Here is a 20,176-nt window from a genome sequence, read left to right on the forward strand (position 1 = left end):
GTTTTTTGCAAGTTGATTTTGTACCCTGCAACTTTGCTGTAATTATTGATTATTTCTGATAGTTTTCTGATTGATTCTTTAGGATTTTCTATATATAGAATCTTGTCATCTGCAAACAGCAAGAGTTTCACTTCTTCCTTTCCAATTTAGATTCCTTTTGTTTCTTTTACTTGCCTAATTGCTCTACGCAAAACCCCCAACAATATGTTAAATAGGAGTGGTGAGACTGGGCACCCTTGTCTTGTTCCTGTTCTGAGAGGAATGCCTTTTGTTTTTCACCATTAAGTATGATGTTGGCTGTGGCTTTGTCATATATGGCCTTTATTATGTTGAGGTACTTTCCTTCTATACCCATTTTATTGAGAGTTTTTATCATAAATGGGTGTTGGATCTTGTCAAATGCTTTCTCTGCATCTATTGAGATGATGATGTGAATCTTATTCCTCATTTTGTTAATGTGGTGTATTACACTGATTGATTTGTGGATATTGAACCAAACTTGCGACCCTGGAATAAATCCCAATTGATCATGGTGTATGATCCTTTTGCTGTATTGATGTATTTGGTTTGCCAATATTTTGTTGAGGATTTTAGCATCTATGTTTATTGGTGATATTGGCCTGTAATTTCCTTCTTTGTGTTGTCCTTGTCTGGTTTTGTTATCAGGGTAATGTTGGCCTCATAGAAGGAGTTAGAATGGGTTCTATCTTCTTCAATTTTTTGGAATAGTTTTAGAATGATAGGTATTAAATCTTCTCTGAATGTTTGATAAAATTCTCCAGGAAGCCATCTGGTCCTGGACTTTTGTTTTTTTTGGAGGCTTTTGATTACTGTTTCAATCTCTTTGCTTGTTATTGGTCTATTCAGATTCTCTATTTCTTCTTGATTCAGTTTGGGGAGGTTGTATGAGTCTAAGAATTTATCCATTTCTTCTAGATTGTCAAATTGTTGGCATATAGTTTTTCATAGTGTTCTCTTATAATCCTTTGTATTTTTGCAGTATCTGTTGTAATTTCTCCCTTTCATTTCTAATTTTATTTATTTGAGCGTTCTCTCTTTCTTTCTTGGTGAGTCTGGCTAAGAGTTTGTCAATATTGTTTATCTTCTCAAAGAACCAGCTCTTAGTTTCATTAATCCTTTCTACTGTTTTTTTTTTTTAAATCTCTATTTCATTTATTTCTGCTCTGATTTTTATTATTTCCCTCCTTCTGCTGACTTTGAGTTTTGTTTCTTCTTTTTTCTATTTCTTTTACATGCAGTTTAAGGTTACTTATTTGAGATTTTTCTTGTTTGTTGAGATGGGCCTGTATTGTTATGAATTTCCCTCATAGGACAGCTTTTGCTGCATCCCATAAGAGTTGCTATGTTGTATTTTCACTTTTGTTTGTCTCCAGATAATTTTTAATTTCTCCTTTGATTTCTTCATTGATCCAATGCTTATTCAGTAGCATCTTGTTTTGTCTCCACAAATTTCTGATTTTCCCTGTTTTCTCCTTCTAGTTGACTTCCTATTTCAAAGCACTGTTGTCAGAAAAGATGTGTGGAATGATTTCAATCTTCTTAAATTTATTGAGGCTTGCCTTGTTTCCCAACATATGGTCTATCTTTGAGAATGATCTGTTTGCACTTGAGAAGAATGTATATTCTGTTTTTCAATAGAATGCTCTGTACATATCTATTAAGTCCATCTGATCAACTGTTTCATTTAAATTTAATATTTCCTTGTTGACTTTTTGTCTAGATGATCTGTCCACTGATGTAAGTGGGGTTTGAGGTCCACAGCTATTATTGTGTTGCTATTAATTTCTCCCTTTAGGTCTGTTAATAGTTGCTTTATGTACTTTTTGTGCCTCTGTGTTAGGTACATATATATTAATAAGTATTATATCCTCTTGGTAGAATGTCCCTTTATTACTATATGCTGCCCCTCTTTGTCTCTCATTGTCTTTTTTAACTTGAAATCTGCTTTGTCTAGTATAAGTATGGCAACATTTGCCTTTTTTTGTTTGCCATAAGCTTGGAGTATCATCTTGCCTCCCTTCACTCTGAGCCTGTGTTTGTCTTTAGCGTTGAGATGTGTTTCCTGGAGGCAGCATATTGTTGGATCTTGTCTTTTAATCCATCCAGCTATTATGTGTCTTTTGACTGGAGAATTCAATCCATTTACATTTAGAGTGATTATATATGAGGGCTTAATACTGCCATTTTATCCCTTGTCTTCTGGTTGTTCTGTTTCCATTGTTTCTCTTCCTTTGTAATTCTGACTGCCTTTTCATTTCGCTGGTTTTCTGAGGAAGTTTTCTCCATTTTTGTGAATTGTAGTTCTGCTCTGATTTTTTTACACAAACCACGAGGTTTGTGTAAAAGATATTGTAAAGGAAATAGTCCCTTTTTCTCATAGCCTCATAACTCCATTAACCTAAGCAGGTTCCATTCCTTTCCTCTTCCCCTTCTGAGTCATTTTTCTTACAAATTATTCTGCTTTCAATGTTGTGAGTTTGTGACTAAGTTGAAGGGTTCATAGTTATTTTTGAAGCTTTCCTTCCCTTTAACTTTAAGTTATAATTGAGTACTTGCTTCCCTGTTCTGATAGAGAACTGCAGTTTCTGATTTTCTGTGTGTATTCATCTCCTTGTTCAAAGCTCTGTAGGCCTTTGCCTTTTTGTTTGTGGTGTGAGAGCATCTTTAATTATTTCTTGTAGGGGAGGCCTCGTGGTGATGAACTCCCTCAGCTTTTGTTTATCTGGGAAAGCTTTTATTTTTCCATTGTATCTGAAGGAAAGATTCACTAGATAGAGTATTCTTAGCTACAAGTTTTTGTCTTTTAGTATTTTGAATATATCATTCCATTTTCTCCTAACCTGTAGGGTTTCTGCTGAGAAATTGGCTGAAAGCCTCATAAGGTTTCCTTGTAGGTGATTTTCTTCTGCCTTACTGCCCTTAATATTTTTTCTTTGTCATTGATTTTTGCCAGCTTTAATATTATATGCCTTGGGGAAGGTCTTTTAGCATTGATGTAACTAAGCATTCTATGAGCTCTGTTCATTTGTAAATCCAGTTCCTGCCTCAGGTTTGGGCGGTTCTCAGCTATAATTTCTTTGAACAAGCTCTCTGCTCCTTTCTCCCTCCCTTCTCCCTCTGGAATACCTGTAATCCTTAATGTTGCTTTTCCTAATTGAATTGGATATTTTGCAAAGAATTCCTTCATTTTTAAAAAAATCTTAGTTCTGTCTCATCCTCCACCTGTAGCATTTCTGTATTTTTACTCTCTAAATCACTAATTCTTTCCTCCATAACATCAGCTCTATTCTTTAAGGATTCCAGATTATTTTTTATTTCATTAATTGTGATTTTCATTTACAGAATTTCTGCTTGATTTTTTTTTAATAATTTCATTCGCTTGGGTGAAGAGGTTCATTTTACTCCTGAGCTCATTGAACTGTTTTTCTGTGTTCTCTTGTATCTTGTTGAGTTTCTTTATGACAGCTATTTTGAATTCTCTGTCATTTATGTTGTAAGTTTCTGTGCCTTCAGGGTTGGTTTCTGGAGAATTGCCATTTTTCCTCTGGTCTGAATTGTTGCTGCAGTTTCTCATGGTGTTTGATGACCTAATCTTTTATCGAGGCATTTGTGGTAGTATTAGGTTGCAGATTCCACCTGCTACAGCTAGAGGGAAGCAAGAGCAGAGTTTTTGATCCCACCCTGTCTGCTGGAAGTTGTGGGGGTACTACATGCATTTGCATCAGCCTGGAGAGCCTTCAGGTGCTTGTAAGGACTGTGCTTGGTGGGTCGGGCTTCCTCCTGGACTAAGCCAGGGCCACTCCTTGGTTCTTCAGGGGCAAGGTGAGCTTCCCCTCTCACTGAGAAAAGGATAAGGAGCGGGATAAGGGTTGCTGCTGCTTCTTCCTACAGTCGCCCCAGGGTGCACTCTCTCTTTCAGGGCTCAGTGGTACTGCGGGTGCTTGTGTGGGCCTAGAGTGTGGTTTTGGTGTGTAGATCTGCAGCAGTCTCTCCTTGCAGTTTCCCCAGGAAGCTGTGCTTGGTGAGTGGGGCTTTTCCTGGGGATCTAATCAGGGCCACTCCTTAGGGCTGCAGGGGCACATTGGACTACCCTCCCCCCCCCACCAGGAAAGAAATCATGATTGGGTTAAGGGTCACTGCTGCTTATTCTTACAGTCGCCCCATGGTGCACCCCCTCTTTCAGGGCTAAGTGGTGATATGGGTGCTCACGAGGGCCTTGAGTGTGCTTGCCCCAGTGCAGCAGGTAGATCTGCCACAGTCTATGCTTGTGGTCCCACCACGCTGCTGTACTTGGTGAGCAGGGTTTCTCAGGGGGACCAAGCCAGGGCCACTCCTTAAGGCTGCAGGGGTATGGTGGGCTCCCTCCTGACCGGGAAAGTGATCACTAGCAGGCTAAGGGCCACTGTCTCTTCCTGCAGTTGCCCTGGGACACGTTCCCACTTTTGGGGCACTTGTGCCATGCAGGAAAGTGATCCTGTGTGTGCACAGTGCTGCCAGGGGAGGGTAGGGAGTGCTCACCTATTTCCACCACTTCCTGAAGGGCCAGTCAATCCACCCTCAGATATATAGCTGCGTGTGTCTCTCAGATGTCCTGTTGTGATGTGTGGGTGTCCTAAATTTGTTGGTGAAAGTCCATTTAGTTGTAGTTCAAAAGAGGGAGAGACAAAGGGAACAGCTCACTTCACCATGTTGCTGACATGACCTCTTTGTTCCTTTTAAAAAATCGAGATATATTTGGTTTAAAACATACCGAAAAGCACATGATTTATCATTCAACACCAGTACAAAACTCTATCGGGGGATGGAAATCTTCAAAGTGCTATAATACCTGGATCCTGTTGAGTTGTTGTCGAAGCGTGTACTACTGATATTCTATTATTTTATTCTGATGACATCTAGCTCAGCTTCTTATCACACAGGTTAGTTAGGTCAGGGGCATGTGTCTCACTCCAGAGACTCAATTGGCGTCTATTTTCCAAGGTCACAAATTTCCCCCAGACCCTGAACACTGCCTTGAGCATATGAGCTGTTAGTCATAAAGTGTGTGTGTGTGTGTGTGTGTGTGTGTGTGATTAATTGATATTAATATCTCTGAGTAAAGGACATTTACTCTGACACTGACACTATAGTACAATAGCAGTTTTGTAGGTTATTTTGCTAAAAAACTCTATCCTTTGAGCAAGAGTACAGGGTGGACCCACCTAATGCTGAGTTACTTGTAGCAAATTGTGCTAGAGGGGATTCCATTGGGGTTTTCCTACTAGTTATACAAACTCAAGATGCTCCCTCTGACAAGAAATCTGAATCCACACTTCCTCAGCCTTTGCACTTTTCCTGATGTCACATCCCTTCTTTGTTGTCTATAAAACAGAATTGTTGCCATTTTCAAGGCGACTTTCTCAAGAAAGGATGTTAAAATCAAGAACAGAAATCATAATACAATGCATTAATAACTTTAATCACATTAAAATTAAGACATTAGTAGATAGTAAAAAGACAAAAGTAATGAGCTTTCAATAATGGAAAGCTTTTGCAATGTGTACAACAGACAAAAAGATTTACTTCCAGATTATATGAAATCTGTCTTACAATACAATAAATAAAAGGAAACAACCCAATAAAAATGCAGGGAAAAGAAATAATCATGTATGTCTCAGAAGAACATTTTGTATCAATACCCAGAGCGATGAACACTAAGGATAGTGATGGCTGCTCTAATGGTCAAGTGTGGGTCTTCTAGTGGGTTGATGGCATTTCATTATGGGGTAATTCAGGGACGGGGTTCAATTGTCTCTCAGAGCAGCAGGTGACTTGCTTCCAGAAAATAGAAGAAAAGACACACATTCTTCTTGAAAATTCTAACCAGGAAATAAGATGCATTCTCTCCCACTGTGGAGAACGAGCCATGTACCTACACCTAGGTTATTAGGAAATGTGGCAGCTGCCGCCCAGTGACAACTTCACACGTGGGAAGGGGGTCATGAAATTCTGATTGACAGGCAGCCATCTCTGCCACAAATATCCAATAAGCATAGGCTAAGATACTCTACCTCACAAAGAATTAGGGAAATAGAAAGTAAAACCACTCTAAGATATAATTTTCTATTTGAACATACACACACAAAAATTAAGAAATCTGTCAATATCAAGTGTTGTTGAAGAAGTAAAGTAGTGAGAACTCTCATACTCAGGTGGGGGAGATTTGGATTAGTATAACTGTTAAAAATTAATAGACTTTATTTCTTAGAGAAGTTTTAGGTTTACAGAAAAATTCAGCAGAAGCTGTCCATATACTTCTCCCACACACCTACCCAGTTCTCCTATTATTAATATTTTGCATCTGTGCGGTACATTTGTTATGATTAAAATAACATTGATATATTATTAACTAAAGCCCTTAGGTGACATTAGAGTTCATTCTTTATTTTGTACAGTTTTTTTGGTTTTTGTCAAATACATAAAGATATGTATCCACTATTACAACATCATACAGAATAGTTTCAATACCATTTGCTGAAAATCCCCTTTGCCTTACCTATTTATCCTTCTCCCCTTCAAGCCACTGATATTTTTGCTACCTTTACAGTTTGTCTTCTCCAGAATGTCATACCTTTGGAATCATACAGTAGGTAGCCTTTTCAGACTGGCTTGTTGGTATGAGTATTTTAAAGACGAGCTTAGCAATGATAGTTAAGTTGAACATACACATGCCTACAATCCAGTAATTCTTCTTTTGGGTATAGAATTTACAGAATCTCTTGCATATATGCACTAGAAGATGTGCAAGGATGTTTGCAGCAGCGTTGTTTGTAATAGCAAAATGCTGAAAACAAATCAATAGCCGTAGAAAATAGAACAGACAGTGTGCTGTAGCCTCACAGTGGAATGTTATACAATATGGATGAATTTCACAAGGATAATATTAGACAACAAAAGCAGAGCCTAGAAGAATAAATATAGCATTATTCCATTTATTTGAAGTTCTAGATCAGGCAAAATTGAAGGATCAATATAGAAATGTTAAAACATTAAAGAAAAGTAAATAAATATTGAAAATATTAAAAACATTGGGTATTTTTCAGAGAAGAGGAGGATACAATTGAGGAGGAAACACAAGGGACTTAACAATATTGTTAGTTTTCTACTGGGTAAGGCTGAAGATTGTTAAATGAGTATTTCTTTTAGTATTATTCTCTAAAGTGGGATTAGATATCACATATATACAAACACATACACATATATATACACACACATACAACATAGCATATATGTACATATATATTTAAACTGTATGTATGTTATATATACTCATTTGTTTGCTTTTAAAGTTATACAAAATATGTAGTAAAATATGTAAAAATATTACTCAATTTTGAAAAATATTCAAATGATTGCAAGGACTCAGGATTTGACCACACACATACAGTATTTTGAGTATCATCTCCACTAAATATTGCTAGTTTATTGGGACTGGGCAATTTAGTAAGCCTCTCTTGCTATGAATTTCCTCCTTTATACCAATTACTAGGATTAAATGAAATAATGATTTGTCACAGGTATCAGCTTATAGCTTTGAAGTTAGCTACATTTGCTTCAAGCAGAGTTAATTTCTCAAGGACTGAAGACAAAACTTTACCATTGCAGATGGAAACGTAGGACAGTACATTTATGTACTTACGGCAGGGAAGTTTTTTTTTTTTTTAATTTCGGGTACATTTGGATTAAACTACACTGAGTTCAATTCAGGTGGCCTAGATTTCCAGATATTCTGCCTAGACATTCTTAGTCCCATGCTGTGAAAGGTGGAAACCCCTTACGAGATTGGACTGATCAGCCATAATAACATCATCCCTTGGAAAGCCACTTTAAAATCTCTACTGTCACTACCATGCTTCACATTCAATGGGCCATCCAAGGACACAGAGGGCTACAGTCAAGTTTGAGCTGGCTACAGTACCAGTCATGTCTGGATGATTTTCCTGACCTTGTACAGAAATCCATCTCATTTCTATTTGTGGCCAGGTCCACCCAATATAAAGGGAAAAAATGTGACATACCATGTTACTATAACTCTATAAATATACCTGAAACACAATTTGGACAATTAATAAGAAATTAGAAGCAAAAATAAAATTCAATATCTAATTAATATCATTCATAAAAGTAAATTTCAAGTGTATTACAAAACTAAACACAAAATTAAAACCATGAAACCGCCAGGAGGATATTTTTGTTATTTTGAGAAAGGAAAAGCTTTGCTATATAAAATTTGTAAACATAAAAAAAATAAAATGAAAAGACTGAAAGCTCTAACTGCATAAAAATTTTAAATGCCTGTAGCGCAATGGATACCATGTGAAAAAGAAAAAAAAAAGCATTTAGGAAAGGATAGTTGTGTAGGTATGTTTTTAATAAACATTTCCCATGACTCTCTAAAATAAATAAAAACTAAACAGAGAAGAAAATTAAGTGCAAGATAAAACAGAGAGGAGAAACAATGTTCATCATGGTGAAAATTTTCCTCTAGTGAGTATATTTCCCAGAGCTCCTTTCATATCCCGATTCCTCAGACTGTAGATAAAGGGATTTAGCATGGGAGTGACCAGAGTGTACAATAGAGCCACAATGACATCCTTCTCATTGGAATTATTGGATGAAGGGAAAAAGTACAGTCCAATAATTGCTCCATAGTACAGAGACACCACAGAGAGGTGAGAACCACATGTGGACAAGGCTTTGCAGATTCCCTTGGTGGAGGGTACTCTAAGGATGGTGGCCCCGATGTGGCCATAAGAGACCAGGATGCATATGAATGGCAAGATCATGACCACTGTTCCTACGATGAGGATAACCAGCTCATTGACTGTGGTATCTGAGCTGGACAGCTTTAGTAAGGCAGAGAGGTCACAGAAGAAGTGGGGAAGAGTGTTGTCTCCACGGAAAGAGAGACGGGCTAGGAGGAGGGTGTGCGAAAGGGCGCTGGTGCAGGATAGAACCCAGGACACAGTTACTAGCAGGAAACACAGGTTCTGACTCATGATGGTGGTGTAGTGGAGGGGGTGACAGATGGCCACGTACCTGTCATAGGCCATTGATGTGAGAAGGAAGCTGTCAAGAAGCCCAAAAAATAAGAAGAAATACATCTGCGAAATGCACCCAGCGTATGAGATGGATTGACTCTGTGTCTGCATATTCATGAGCATCTTTGGAGCTGTGACTGATGAGAAAGAGACATCAGTGAAGGCCAAGTGGCTGAGGAAGAAGTACATGGGAGTGTGGAGGTGAGAGTCCAGCCTGATGAGCAGGATGATGAGCAGGTTCCCCAGCACTGTGGTCAGGTACATGACCAGAAAAAGAGTGTAGTATATGCCTTGCTTCTCTGTCCAGATGGGGAGCCCCAGGAGGAGGAATTCAGACACACTGCTCTGATTATCCCTCCTCATGTTTTTCCCTTTTGCTGGAGATCAAAAAACGAGTTAGAAATGTGAAAGAAGGAGAAATCATTATGACTATCACATAATGGAAACCTGGTTTTTGACTAGTCAGTAAACGAATTTTAACCTGAATATTTCATTCTTTTTGCCACATTTACAGGCTAAAAGCTGCTTAAAAACCTGACCTGACATCAGGTTATTATGCACCCACCTAGGAACCAAAACAATCTCTTTTGGAGAAACCATGAAACGTCAGAATGGTGACGAGATCAGCTCAGGTTCAACCTTGAGGAGTCCAGGTGTTCATTGCAGAAATCTGAGATTAGGAAATTATGGTGCAAGGCTAATTCAGTAACCAGTTATTAGAAACTCTAATAGGGGCTCCCCAGTTGGTCTGCTGGCCTTTCTTAACCTTCCTTATGCCTCTCACAAATTTTTAGCTAATGCTTTATTTCAATGGATTTGATCAAGGTAAGACAACCCAGTGGGCTGCCCTGGATCTCCCAGAAATCAGAAATTGCAGCCTTGGTGGAAACATATGTAACTGATTAAGGCAACAGTGTTAAGGACAAGAATTTGTGTCAATAACATAAAAGATCTAGTGACATACCTTGTAACATAGCATTCAGTCCTTCCTTTTGGAAAATTCCTTCCCACTCCTCAACATTTTCAGTCTACCACCACTCTTTCTAAAGGAATTTTCATGGAATGTGGAGAAAAAGTCTGCTTCTCTTCCAGATTCTCACCTTATTCCCTCAGTTCTAAACAGATCATTCTTATTCAAGTTCTCAGAACACCAGGAAATACTTTGGCTTTTCCAGTCATGTCCTGGATCTGTCAAAGAATAACCTCTTTGTAAATGTCTGTCCAGATGTTACCAAATAACATGTCATTTTTCACAGTTCCTAACCTAGGGTTTACGCCAGTGATTCGTAATTGATATTTTTCTTGTCATATTCTAACACTTCTTATACTTTGCTAATACTATCATTTCTCTCTCTTTCTTCTTCAGGTCATTTAATCTTAGACTTGCCATGGGGACACTCACAAAATGATAGGGAAAGAGAACATGATCGTTTATCTACTAAAAGATAGAATCCACAAACTCTGTAAAGACATTCCTCTAAAGGTCTTTCTCTTTGATAGCTGAGAAACTATCTCACTGCAGGAATCATCATTCTTCTTGCGAGTTAACTGAAGTTTATATTATGTACCAATTCTCCCAATTTTACTGAAATTATCTTTACAATTCCTACCTTCTTCAGTCTACTCCGTTAAAAATCCTGTTAATTTAATATTGTTACCTGAGAAGAATTACGCAATCAGTGTTGCTAGTCATTACCATGTTAATAATAATCAGGTTATCACAATGAAAGTACTAACTAGCTATTTACGGACATTTAGGTTGTTTCTGATATCCTTCTATTTCAAGCAATAGTTCATTAATAATATTGTTCATAGGCAATCTTTCACAGTAGCATATATATATATATCTAGAAATTGAATTGGAGGATATATACATTCACAATTGTGATAGACACTGTCAAATTACAAGAGGCCAAGGTAGTGAGAAGTCTGTTCCTATTCATTCTTTACAATGAGTCCGGCATAATAAGAGCCTGTCGTGTAAAGATTATAAAAGTGGGCATTCTGTTTGTTTGCAGATGACAGGACTGTGGTGTTGAGGAGAAAATTCAGGAGCATAGTCAGAATGGGAAAGTTATGGGGTTGGTGAATTATCTAGGAGCCAGATTATGTAAGATTTTTTCTGCTGTAGTGAAAAGTTTTGATTCTATTCTCAGACCAATAGAACACCCATGAAAAGGTTTTAGGAAAGGAGTGAAGGAATTTTTTTTTTCTGTTTTCTACTGGGAAAAGAACAGATTATAACAAGGCAAGAGTGTCAGCAGAAATTTAACTGGAGGCCATTGCAGTAGTTCAGGTGCAAAATAATACCCGCTTACACCTGGATCATGGCAGCAGAGATGAATATAGTTACAGTTTGGGATAAAATTTGGAGGAAAAACCAACAAGACTTAATGGAAGGTAAGAAATAAGCAAGAGGAGATATGTTTTTCCCTATTCTCTCAAAAATTAGGCAGAGGATCAGTTTGAGATAAGTTATTCTACATGGAGCAGTCTGCTATACCCTGGTGTGAGGATCGGTAGAGCTGTGTTATGGATCAGTAGCACAGACTGGACACACACACACACACACACACACACACAGACATAAACACATAAACACATGCAATGACACTACTGAATATGAATTCTACTCCTGCTCTGACATTGCCTCTTAGTTGATGAGCACATATACCTTCAGCTACAAGGCCTGGGAAAGCTCTTCCATTTCTCTCTAGAAGACACAGGATACAATGAGGCAGGTGGGGTCTCTAAGGGTCTCAAACACACATTGCAAGAGGAAGAAGAACTATCAGTTCAAAACCAAATAAGATAGATATACGGACACGCACTTGTTTACGACTCCTGAGTGATGGGCATGGGTTCTAACTTTACAAATCATGAGAGGATGGGTGGGGGGGCTCTCTACCCCCAAGCTCCAAATTAGAGACAAACAGGAAATAATTGCTTCATTGCCTTTGGTTCCCTTGAGGGAAGAACTGTTTGTTGACAGCGGGCAACAGGAGAGTTCACACTTGGAGGAATGTTAATAATAACCATAAAGTAGCTACTAGGAACTTGGCTATTCCCAGAGCTTTTTGCCTTCTCTGTTGACCTTGGAGAAAATGTGACTCAGAGTCCATAACAAACCAAACTGGAGCTTGAGTGTGTTAACAAAAGTCTCTTGTTTCTGAATCACTTGCTATTTCAAGAACACCAGAAACAGTCTAATACTTTCACTCTCTGAGTAAAAGATTGAAGGACTTTATATCCCATCACCATAAATGGACCCTGGGAAATGGACTATGGTTTCTATAAATCTTGTTCTCCTGCCCAAGGGCTATGGAGTCAGCACTCTCTTGGTGCAAGTTTATCACAATCTCATAGATTAACCATTCGAGAGATGTTTACACTAAACCCCTTACAAAATTGATTCCAAATTTATTGCCTACATCTCCAGCTCCATTTCTTTAAAGCCAGGTAGAAAATGAATATTATGTGTTGTTATTGGAGATGAAAATGTGTGGATATTCATGTGCTATTAATTTGTTAGTGTTAAATCAATCAATACTGGGAACTGCTGTTTGAATTATGAGTCTTGTAAGGTATTTAGATTTCAGAAACGGATTCTAGGTCCTATGGATCATGGTTGATAATCTGTTGCCCTCATTATAATACTACAATTGACCTGCCTGTGTTCCTAAAGGGCAAGATTCAACAAGACTTCCTTCTCAAACCAGAAGAACATCATTGTCACCTCCATCTTTTCCTACATGCATGGAGGTAAAAATAAAATCTGTGATGCTGCAGGATTTCTTTTTTATTTTCTAATTTTTTTTATTGTGGCAACATTGGTTTATAACATTGTATAAATTTCAGGTGTACATCGTATACTTCTATTTCTGCATAGATTACATCATATTCACCACCCAAATACTAATTACAAACCACCACCACACATGCGCCTAATCATCCTTTTATTATTTGATTAAACAACATGAGAAAATGTATCTCTTTGAATTAAGAAATGACATTACTACTTCCCCAGGTAACAGATACCATTTCCTAGAAGATCTTCACGTTTAGCCTCTGCTGTTATAGCCCCAACAATCTTTCCAAAGCCTATTCATAACCTGCCCCCGCAATAGCTTACAATTTAATAACAAAAATACACTTGGATATGCATACACAACAAAATTGAAAAATAGGCAAAATGATATTACTAGGTATTTCAGACAAAAGAAACTCAAATGACCTAATAATCATATTAAAATTATTACTGGTCAACTGGTAATAATCAGGGAAAGACAAATAAAACCTCAATAAGCCTCCATGTTATATTAATAGATTGGAAAATTTAAGTTAGAAGCTGCATTTTTTGACAATAATGTGTATTAGTTGGAAGTCTTATTCATTTCTAATAGAGAAACAATATGGCATTATATTTTGCAGTTGAAAATGTTCATTGCCTTGGGTCATGCAATTCCACTCTCAGGTTTATATTCTAGAGAAGTTTTGCACATGTACAACTGAAGACATAAATAAAAAGATCCATAGCAACATTGTTCATAATAGTAAAAAAAAAAATGGAAAAAAGTCCAAAAATAACTAAATTTTGGTATTTTTACATAAAGAATATTGTAGAGCAATTATATGCCATGTCAGTGGATTATAGAAACGAAATAATAAGAGCAAAAATGCAAGACTCCAACAATTCGACAAAATGCAGAAATAAACAAAGATTTTATATTTATTTGTGTTGTTGTGCACTGATATTTGTGTCTCTCCAGAATTCATATATTGAAGCCCTAACCCCCAGTGTAGCAGTATTTGGAGATGGGGCCTCTAAGAACACAATTAAGGTTAAATGAGCTCATACTGATGGGCCCTGATTCAGTAGGATTACTGTCCTTACCAGAAGAGACACCAGAGAGCTCGCTTTCTGTTTCCATGCAGAAAAGGCAGTGTGAGGACATAGTGAGAAGATGGCCATCTGCAATCCAGGAAGAGAGCCCTCACTAGAACCTGAATCTGCCAGAACCTTGATCTTGAACTTCTAGATTCCAGAACTATGAGAAAACAACTTTCGGTCATCTAAGCCACCCAGTCCATAGTATTTTGTTATGGCAGCGCAAGTAGATTTAAGACATATGTATGTAAGTATTTTTGTGTATGTGTATACATATACACACATGCATGCATACATAAATATGTATAAATGCACTCACATGTAGAGAATGAGAGGGACAGAGACAGGGAGACAGAGAAAGAGAGATACATCCACAAAGAAATAAAACTATAGAAATTTAATGGAATCACAAACATAAAATTCAGGCTATTCATTTCTTCTTGAAAGGAGACAGGGAGGTAGGATTTGGAGGAGCCCATGTATAGATTTGAATGATGCTTTTTAAAAAATAAATATTTGTTACTGGAAGTATAACATACATAGGGAAAATTAGCTTTCAATAAGTGCACAGTTTGATGAATTATCACAAAAGAAACACACCCATGAAATTATCAGCCAAATAAACAAATAATTCTCCATCGTGGCTGTCCCAGTCATTTCCTCCATAGGTAAATCTTATTTTTATCACCATATATTACTGTTGGCTCTTTTTCAGTTCATAAAGGTGAAAGTAAATTAAACAGTCTGTAATATTTTTATATTTTTATTATAATATATAATTTATAAGCAATGATATGCTCAGATATTACTGAGCTAGTCAATCCATTTTGACAAATACATATCAACACACAAAGCTTTGACTCTGGGAGTTCCTTCGAGTCCCTTCCCAGTTGATATCCTCCAGAAGCAACCACTAATCTCTTTGCTTTAACAACAGGTTAAAACTGCTCTGGAGTTGGCTCCAGCTCTGGCACTGGAGCTGTCTCTAGCCCTAGAGATGGTTCTGGAGCTTGCTCTAGCTCTGAGGCTGGCTCTAGCTTGAAACGAGCGCTAGCGTCAACTCGAGCTGGCAGCAGAGCTGGTGGTACTGAATCTGACTCTAGGTCTGGAGCTGGTTCTAGCTCTTGACTGATTCTAGGTCTGGTGCTGATGCTGGAAGTGGCACAGTGCCTGGCTCTAGATCTGGAATTGGTGAAAGATCAAGCCCTGGAGCTGGCACTAGAAGTGAAAGAGGAGAAGTGTTCACCAACATGAATAACTTTCCATTTGCCTTTCCAAGAACAGAAAACATCACACTACCTTTAAGATCATTTTCAGCCCAGTCCCCACCCCAGAAAGTCTTCTCAGACTGCAGTCTACCAGATGAGTGGTCCTGGCCCAACACCAGCCTCTGGAGGCTTCTCCTTGTGTGTCCCAACTCCATCCCCCTCCTTGAATGTGCACATGTACCCCAATCCTCCTCTCCCTCAGGCTCTGCTCCAGTAGGCTCTGGATGCTGCATCTGGGCTGGGAGAAGGTGGGCGTGGTGCTACAGGTCCAATCCAGGCAAGTTGTGCTGCACGTAGGCCACCAACCTCTTTAGGCCTATAAAGTGCAGAGACTGACAGAAATGTTCCTAGTACTAGTCTAGCCAGGTGCCTAGGATGGAGGAGACGGTGTTGGGGATAGGTGGATGTGCCACAGAGTCAAAGACCTGGCTTTTCCTTCCACATTGTTCTTCCACTGCACCCCTGTGGGAGGCTGGGCTCCTGTGCTGTCCCCTGCCTGTCTAGAGGTCAGCCCACACCCTCACTCTGACTCTGGCTATCCTGGCAGTGGCAGGCCTGGTCATTGGGCAGAGGCTGAGAAAGAGCCTCCATCAGAAAGAGCCCTAGGTAAATGGTCTGATCACCCCTCCCCTTCTTTGTTAAGGCTCACATACTTCTCTGTGGGTCTCCCATGCACTAACCCTGCCCCCCTCACTGGAACACACATTCCATGAGAACAGGGAGAGTAGTGTCTGCTCTGTTCGCTGCACTGCACTGGCACACAGTAGGTGCTCCATTAATACCTGACAGATGAGGGAACAGAGTTTATCTTCCCGCCCAGGCTTCACAAGGCCTTCATGGCACTTCAACATGTAGCTTATGGGACTGGTGTGTTATGGGTCTCTTGCCAGTTCCAAGTCCCCCAGCCAGATGCTCTGACCTTCCTGCAGCTTCCTTGAGCCACCCACTGTGCTCTGTAAGGGCCACTTTGTTCTTAGTTTTCCTGGCTAGAGGTTTATCAATTGTATTGATTTTGTCAAAGAACCAAATTTTGATTTCACTGATTTTCTCTATTCATTTTCTATTTCCAATTTCTCTGATGTCTGCTCCAATTTTTAGTATTTATTTTCTTCTGTTGCTTTAAGTTTATGTTATCTTCTTTCTATAGTTGCCTGAGGTGGATGATTAGTTTTAGATTTTTCCTATTTTCTGATATATGCATTCAATGCTGTAAATTTCCCTCTAAGTCCTGCTTTTGCTGCATCCCACAACTTTTCATAAGTTGTATTTTCAGTTTCATTTAGTTTAAAATATTCAAAAATTTGTCTTGAGACTTCTTGTTTGATCCATGTGGTATTTAGATTTGTGTTGTTTAATCTTAAAATATTTTGAGATTGTCCATCTATGTGTCTGCTATTGATATCTACTTTAATTCCATTGTCATCTGAGAGCATAATTTATATGATTTCTATTCTTTTCAATTTATTAAGATGTGTTTTATAACATAGAATGTGAGCTATCTTGGTGAAAATTCCACGTGAGCTTGAGAAAAATGTGTAATCTTCTTTTGTTGAGTGAAGTGTAATAGAAATGTCAATTAGGTCCACCTTGATGGTGCTGTTCAGTTCAACAACACCCTTACTGATTTTCTGCCTGCTGGATCTATTGCTTACTGATGGAGGGGTGTTGAAATCTCCAACTATAATAGTGGATTTGTTTATTTTTCCTTGCCATTCTATCAGTTTTTAACACTCTGTTGTTAGGTGCCTACATATTAATGATTGTTATGTCTTACCATTTGAACCATATTTAAGTGTACAGTTCAATGGTTTTAAGTACCCACATTATTGTGCAACCATTACCACTGTATATCTCCAGAACTTTTTCATTATTCCATACTGAAAGTTTGTACCCATTAAACAATAACTACCAATTCCTCACTCCCCCAGCTCCTGGTAACCATCATTCTCCTTTCTGTCTATATGTACTTGACTATTCTACGTACCTCGTGTAAGTGGCACCATACAGCATTTGTCCTTTTGTGTCTGGCTTATTTAATTTAGCATATTACCTTCGGATTCATCCATGCTTTAGCATGTATCAGAATTTTTTTCCTTTTTAAGGCTGAATAATATTCCATTTTACACATATACCACCCAGTTATCTGTCATTGGACGCTTGGGTTGTTTCCACATTTTGGCTATTGTGAATAATGCTGCCATAATCATGAGTGTACTAACATCTGTTTGGGTACTTGCTTTCAATTATTTTGAATATATACCCAGAAATGGAGCTGCTAGATAACATGATAATTCTATTTTTAATATTTTGAGGGCACAGTAATAATATTTTCCATAGTGGCTGCACCATTTTACATTCCAACCAGCAGTGCACAAGGTTTCCAAATTCACCACATACTTGCTATAGGTTGTTTCCTGGGTTTTTTAAAAAAATAATCATCATCCTAATGTATTTTAAGTAGTATCTCATTGTGGTTTTTATTTGCATTTCCCTAATGAATAGTGATGTTGAGCATCTTCTTATGTGCCTATTGGCCATTTGTATATCTTCTTTGGAGAAGTGTTATTCACGTCCTTTGCCCATTTTTGAATTGGGTGGTTGTTTTTGCTGATGCTGTTGAGTTTTAGGAATTCGTTTTATATTCTGGAGGTTAATTCCTTGTCAGATATGTGATTTGTAAATATTTTCTGAAATTCTCTGTGTCCACTTCTATATTTTTAATCTATCACTGTCCTTATATTTAAAGTGGGTTTCTTATAAGCACATATGCTTAGGTCTTGTCTTTTTATCTACTCTGATGGTCTCTATCTTTTAATTGGTGTATTTATTCCATTCACATTTGAAGTGATTATTGATGTAGTTAAATTAATATCTACCATCTTCTACCTGTTTTCTATTTGTTGCACTGTTTTTTTGTTTCTATCTACCCCTATTTTTATGCATTCTCTGGTTTTAAATGAGCATTTTATATCATTCTACATCCTTTCTTCTCTTAGTATATCCATTATACTTCTTAATTTTTTAAAAAATTGTTACCCTAGCGTTTGAAATATATATGTAAAACTAATCTAAGTCTATTTTCAAATAACACTATACAGAGCAAAGGCACGTCGTAGCAGAGTATTCCCAATTTCTCCCTCCCATCACTTAGAATATTGCTGTCATTCATATCACTTATCCATAAGCTGTTATCTCCCTTTACATTGTTGCCACTATTACTCTGAACAGTTATTTATTAGATAAGTTAAGAACAAATAAAATATTTTATTTTCTACCATTTATTCCTTCTCTAACACGATTCCTTTCTTTATGTCGATCTGAGTTTCTGACCTATGTCATTCTCTCTGAAGAACTTTTAACATTTATTGCAAGGCAGGTCTACTGGTGACAAACTCTCTATGTTTATTTGTTTGAGGGAGTTGTATTTATCTTTCATTTTTGAAGGATAATTTTTCTGGATACAGAAGTCTAGAATTCTTACCTTTTAGCTGGAGTCCAAGTAATGATATTTAAATTAACATCTTGGCTTTGGAAATATAAATGCTTCCCTTGTCTTCCACATGCACAGAGGTGAAACAAAACCTAGGATCTCCTGGATTGTTTTATTTAAATGGAGTTTGAAGATCTGCCTCATTTAAATGTAGACGTGATATCACGTCCAATTGGGTAGCAATAGAGGTTTGCTTTCTCCTGTGCTTGTCTCACCTGTGGAAAGGAACAAGGGGATAAAGAGGGGATTCTGGGAGTCACTAGGCATGATTGTTCTGCTCCACATCCAGAGTTACTGAAGTTTCTGTATGAACTGCCCGTTGGTCACAGTCTTAGGAGGAAAACACTGACTTGGAGCTCTTCCCTTGAGGGTTATCTGTCAATATTCAGGTTGATTTTATGCAAATGTTGGTCAGAAGACTATTCAGGATGCAGTGGAACAAGCCTATGCAGCAGGATGACCCAGGGCCATCAGCTAAAGGCAGCCAAGGCAGGAGGGCCTCCAATACCCAGCTCTGCTAACACATCTGCAGGTGCAATTTATAAGCAAATGGGATAGGATGGATGTTTGTAAAGCCTTTTGGATTCACCCTTGTCTTCATATACCACTTGATACAGAACCATTTGGAGAGTGGGCACCCAGAATGGAATTCTAAAAATATCAAAATCAAACAGACAACTTTTGTGCAGAAATCAGACTGAAGTGTTCACACTGCCTACAGCTAGAGACTTAAAACCCACCACAAATGGAGGGCTGGCTCTTCCTGATAAAAGCCAGCCCTCAGAGACATCAGGCCACCATCCTCCTTTTTCCCTCCAGCCCAATAGTCACTACGTGGACACCTACATTCTTACCAGGCCTGATGGAACACCTCCCATTGGATTCAAGGACAGCAGGAATCTTGCTGTCCCACAGGACAGAGCTGAGCAGGGGAAACCCTCTCCCCCCAGGAACAGGGGACACCCTGTGCTGACCTGTGACTACCTTGGCTTCCCTGGGCCTCTAGTTGGGCCAAGGAGTCTAGGATGTAAAGAGAAGATTCTCTGTCAAAAACTGAATGAGATGGGCCCTCACCGCAATGTGGGCCTCTTCTGGGTGACTGTCCTTGCTCTCTTGGCCAATGGAAGCCTAAGGATGAAACAATGAAACGTCTTCCTCTGCCATATTGGTATGCTGTGCCTGCCTGTCATTCAAGAAATTGTTTCCCTGGACAACTGTGCCAAGTCAGCAAGGGCCAGCACTCTTGGGATCTAGGTGTGTGCTCAGCCCTTGGCCTGCACTGAAGAGGCCTTCTGGCAGAGGTTAGCTGTGCTGGGTGTCTGAGTGACACTTGCAGCCATTGGGAAGTAGGCAGGATAACTCAATGTAATCAGCAGTTTATCTGTCTCTTGCCTTATGAATTGTATCCAGCAGATGATGTTGAAATAAC

At 38.5% G+C, this 20,176-nt stretch overlaps 1 protein-coding gene across 1 annotated transcript; it reads right to left on the reverse strand.

Annotated features, from left to right (window-relative positions):
• Positions 1 to 8,525: 8,525 nt before the first annotated feature.
• On the reverse strand, positions 8,526 to 9,509 carry LOC131393297 (olfactory receptor 1J21-like). Its single transcript, XM_058523953.1, has one exon. It carries the CDS (start codon positions 9,462 to 9,464, stop codon positions 8,526 to 8,528), a length of 939 nt encoding a protein of 312 aa, XP_058379936.1. The 5' UTR covers positions 9,465 to 9,509.
• Between the last annotated feature and the right edge of the window lie 10,667 nt (positions 9,510 to 20,176).

The sequence above is a fragment of the Diceros bicornis genome, chromosome 28 (assembly GCF_020826845.1).
Source record: "Diceros bicornis minor isolate mBicDic1 chromosome 28, mDicBic1.mat.cur, whole genome shotgun sequence".
NCBI lineage: Eukaryota > Metazoa > Chordata > Mammalia > Perissodactyla > Rhinocerotidae > Diceros > Diceros bicornis.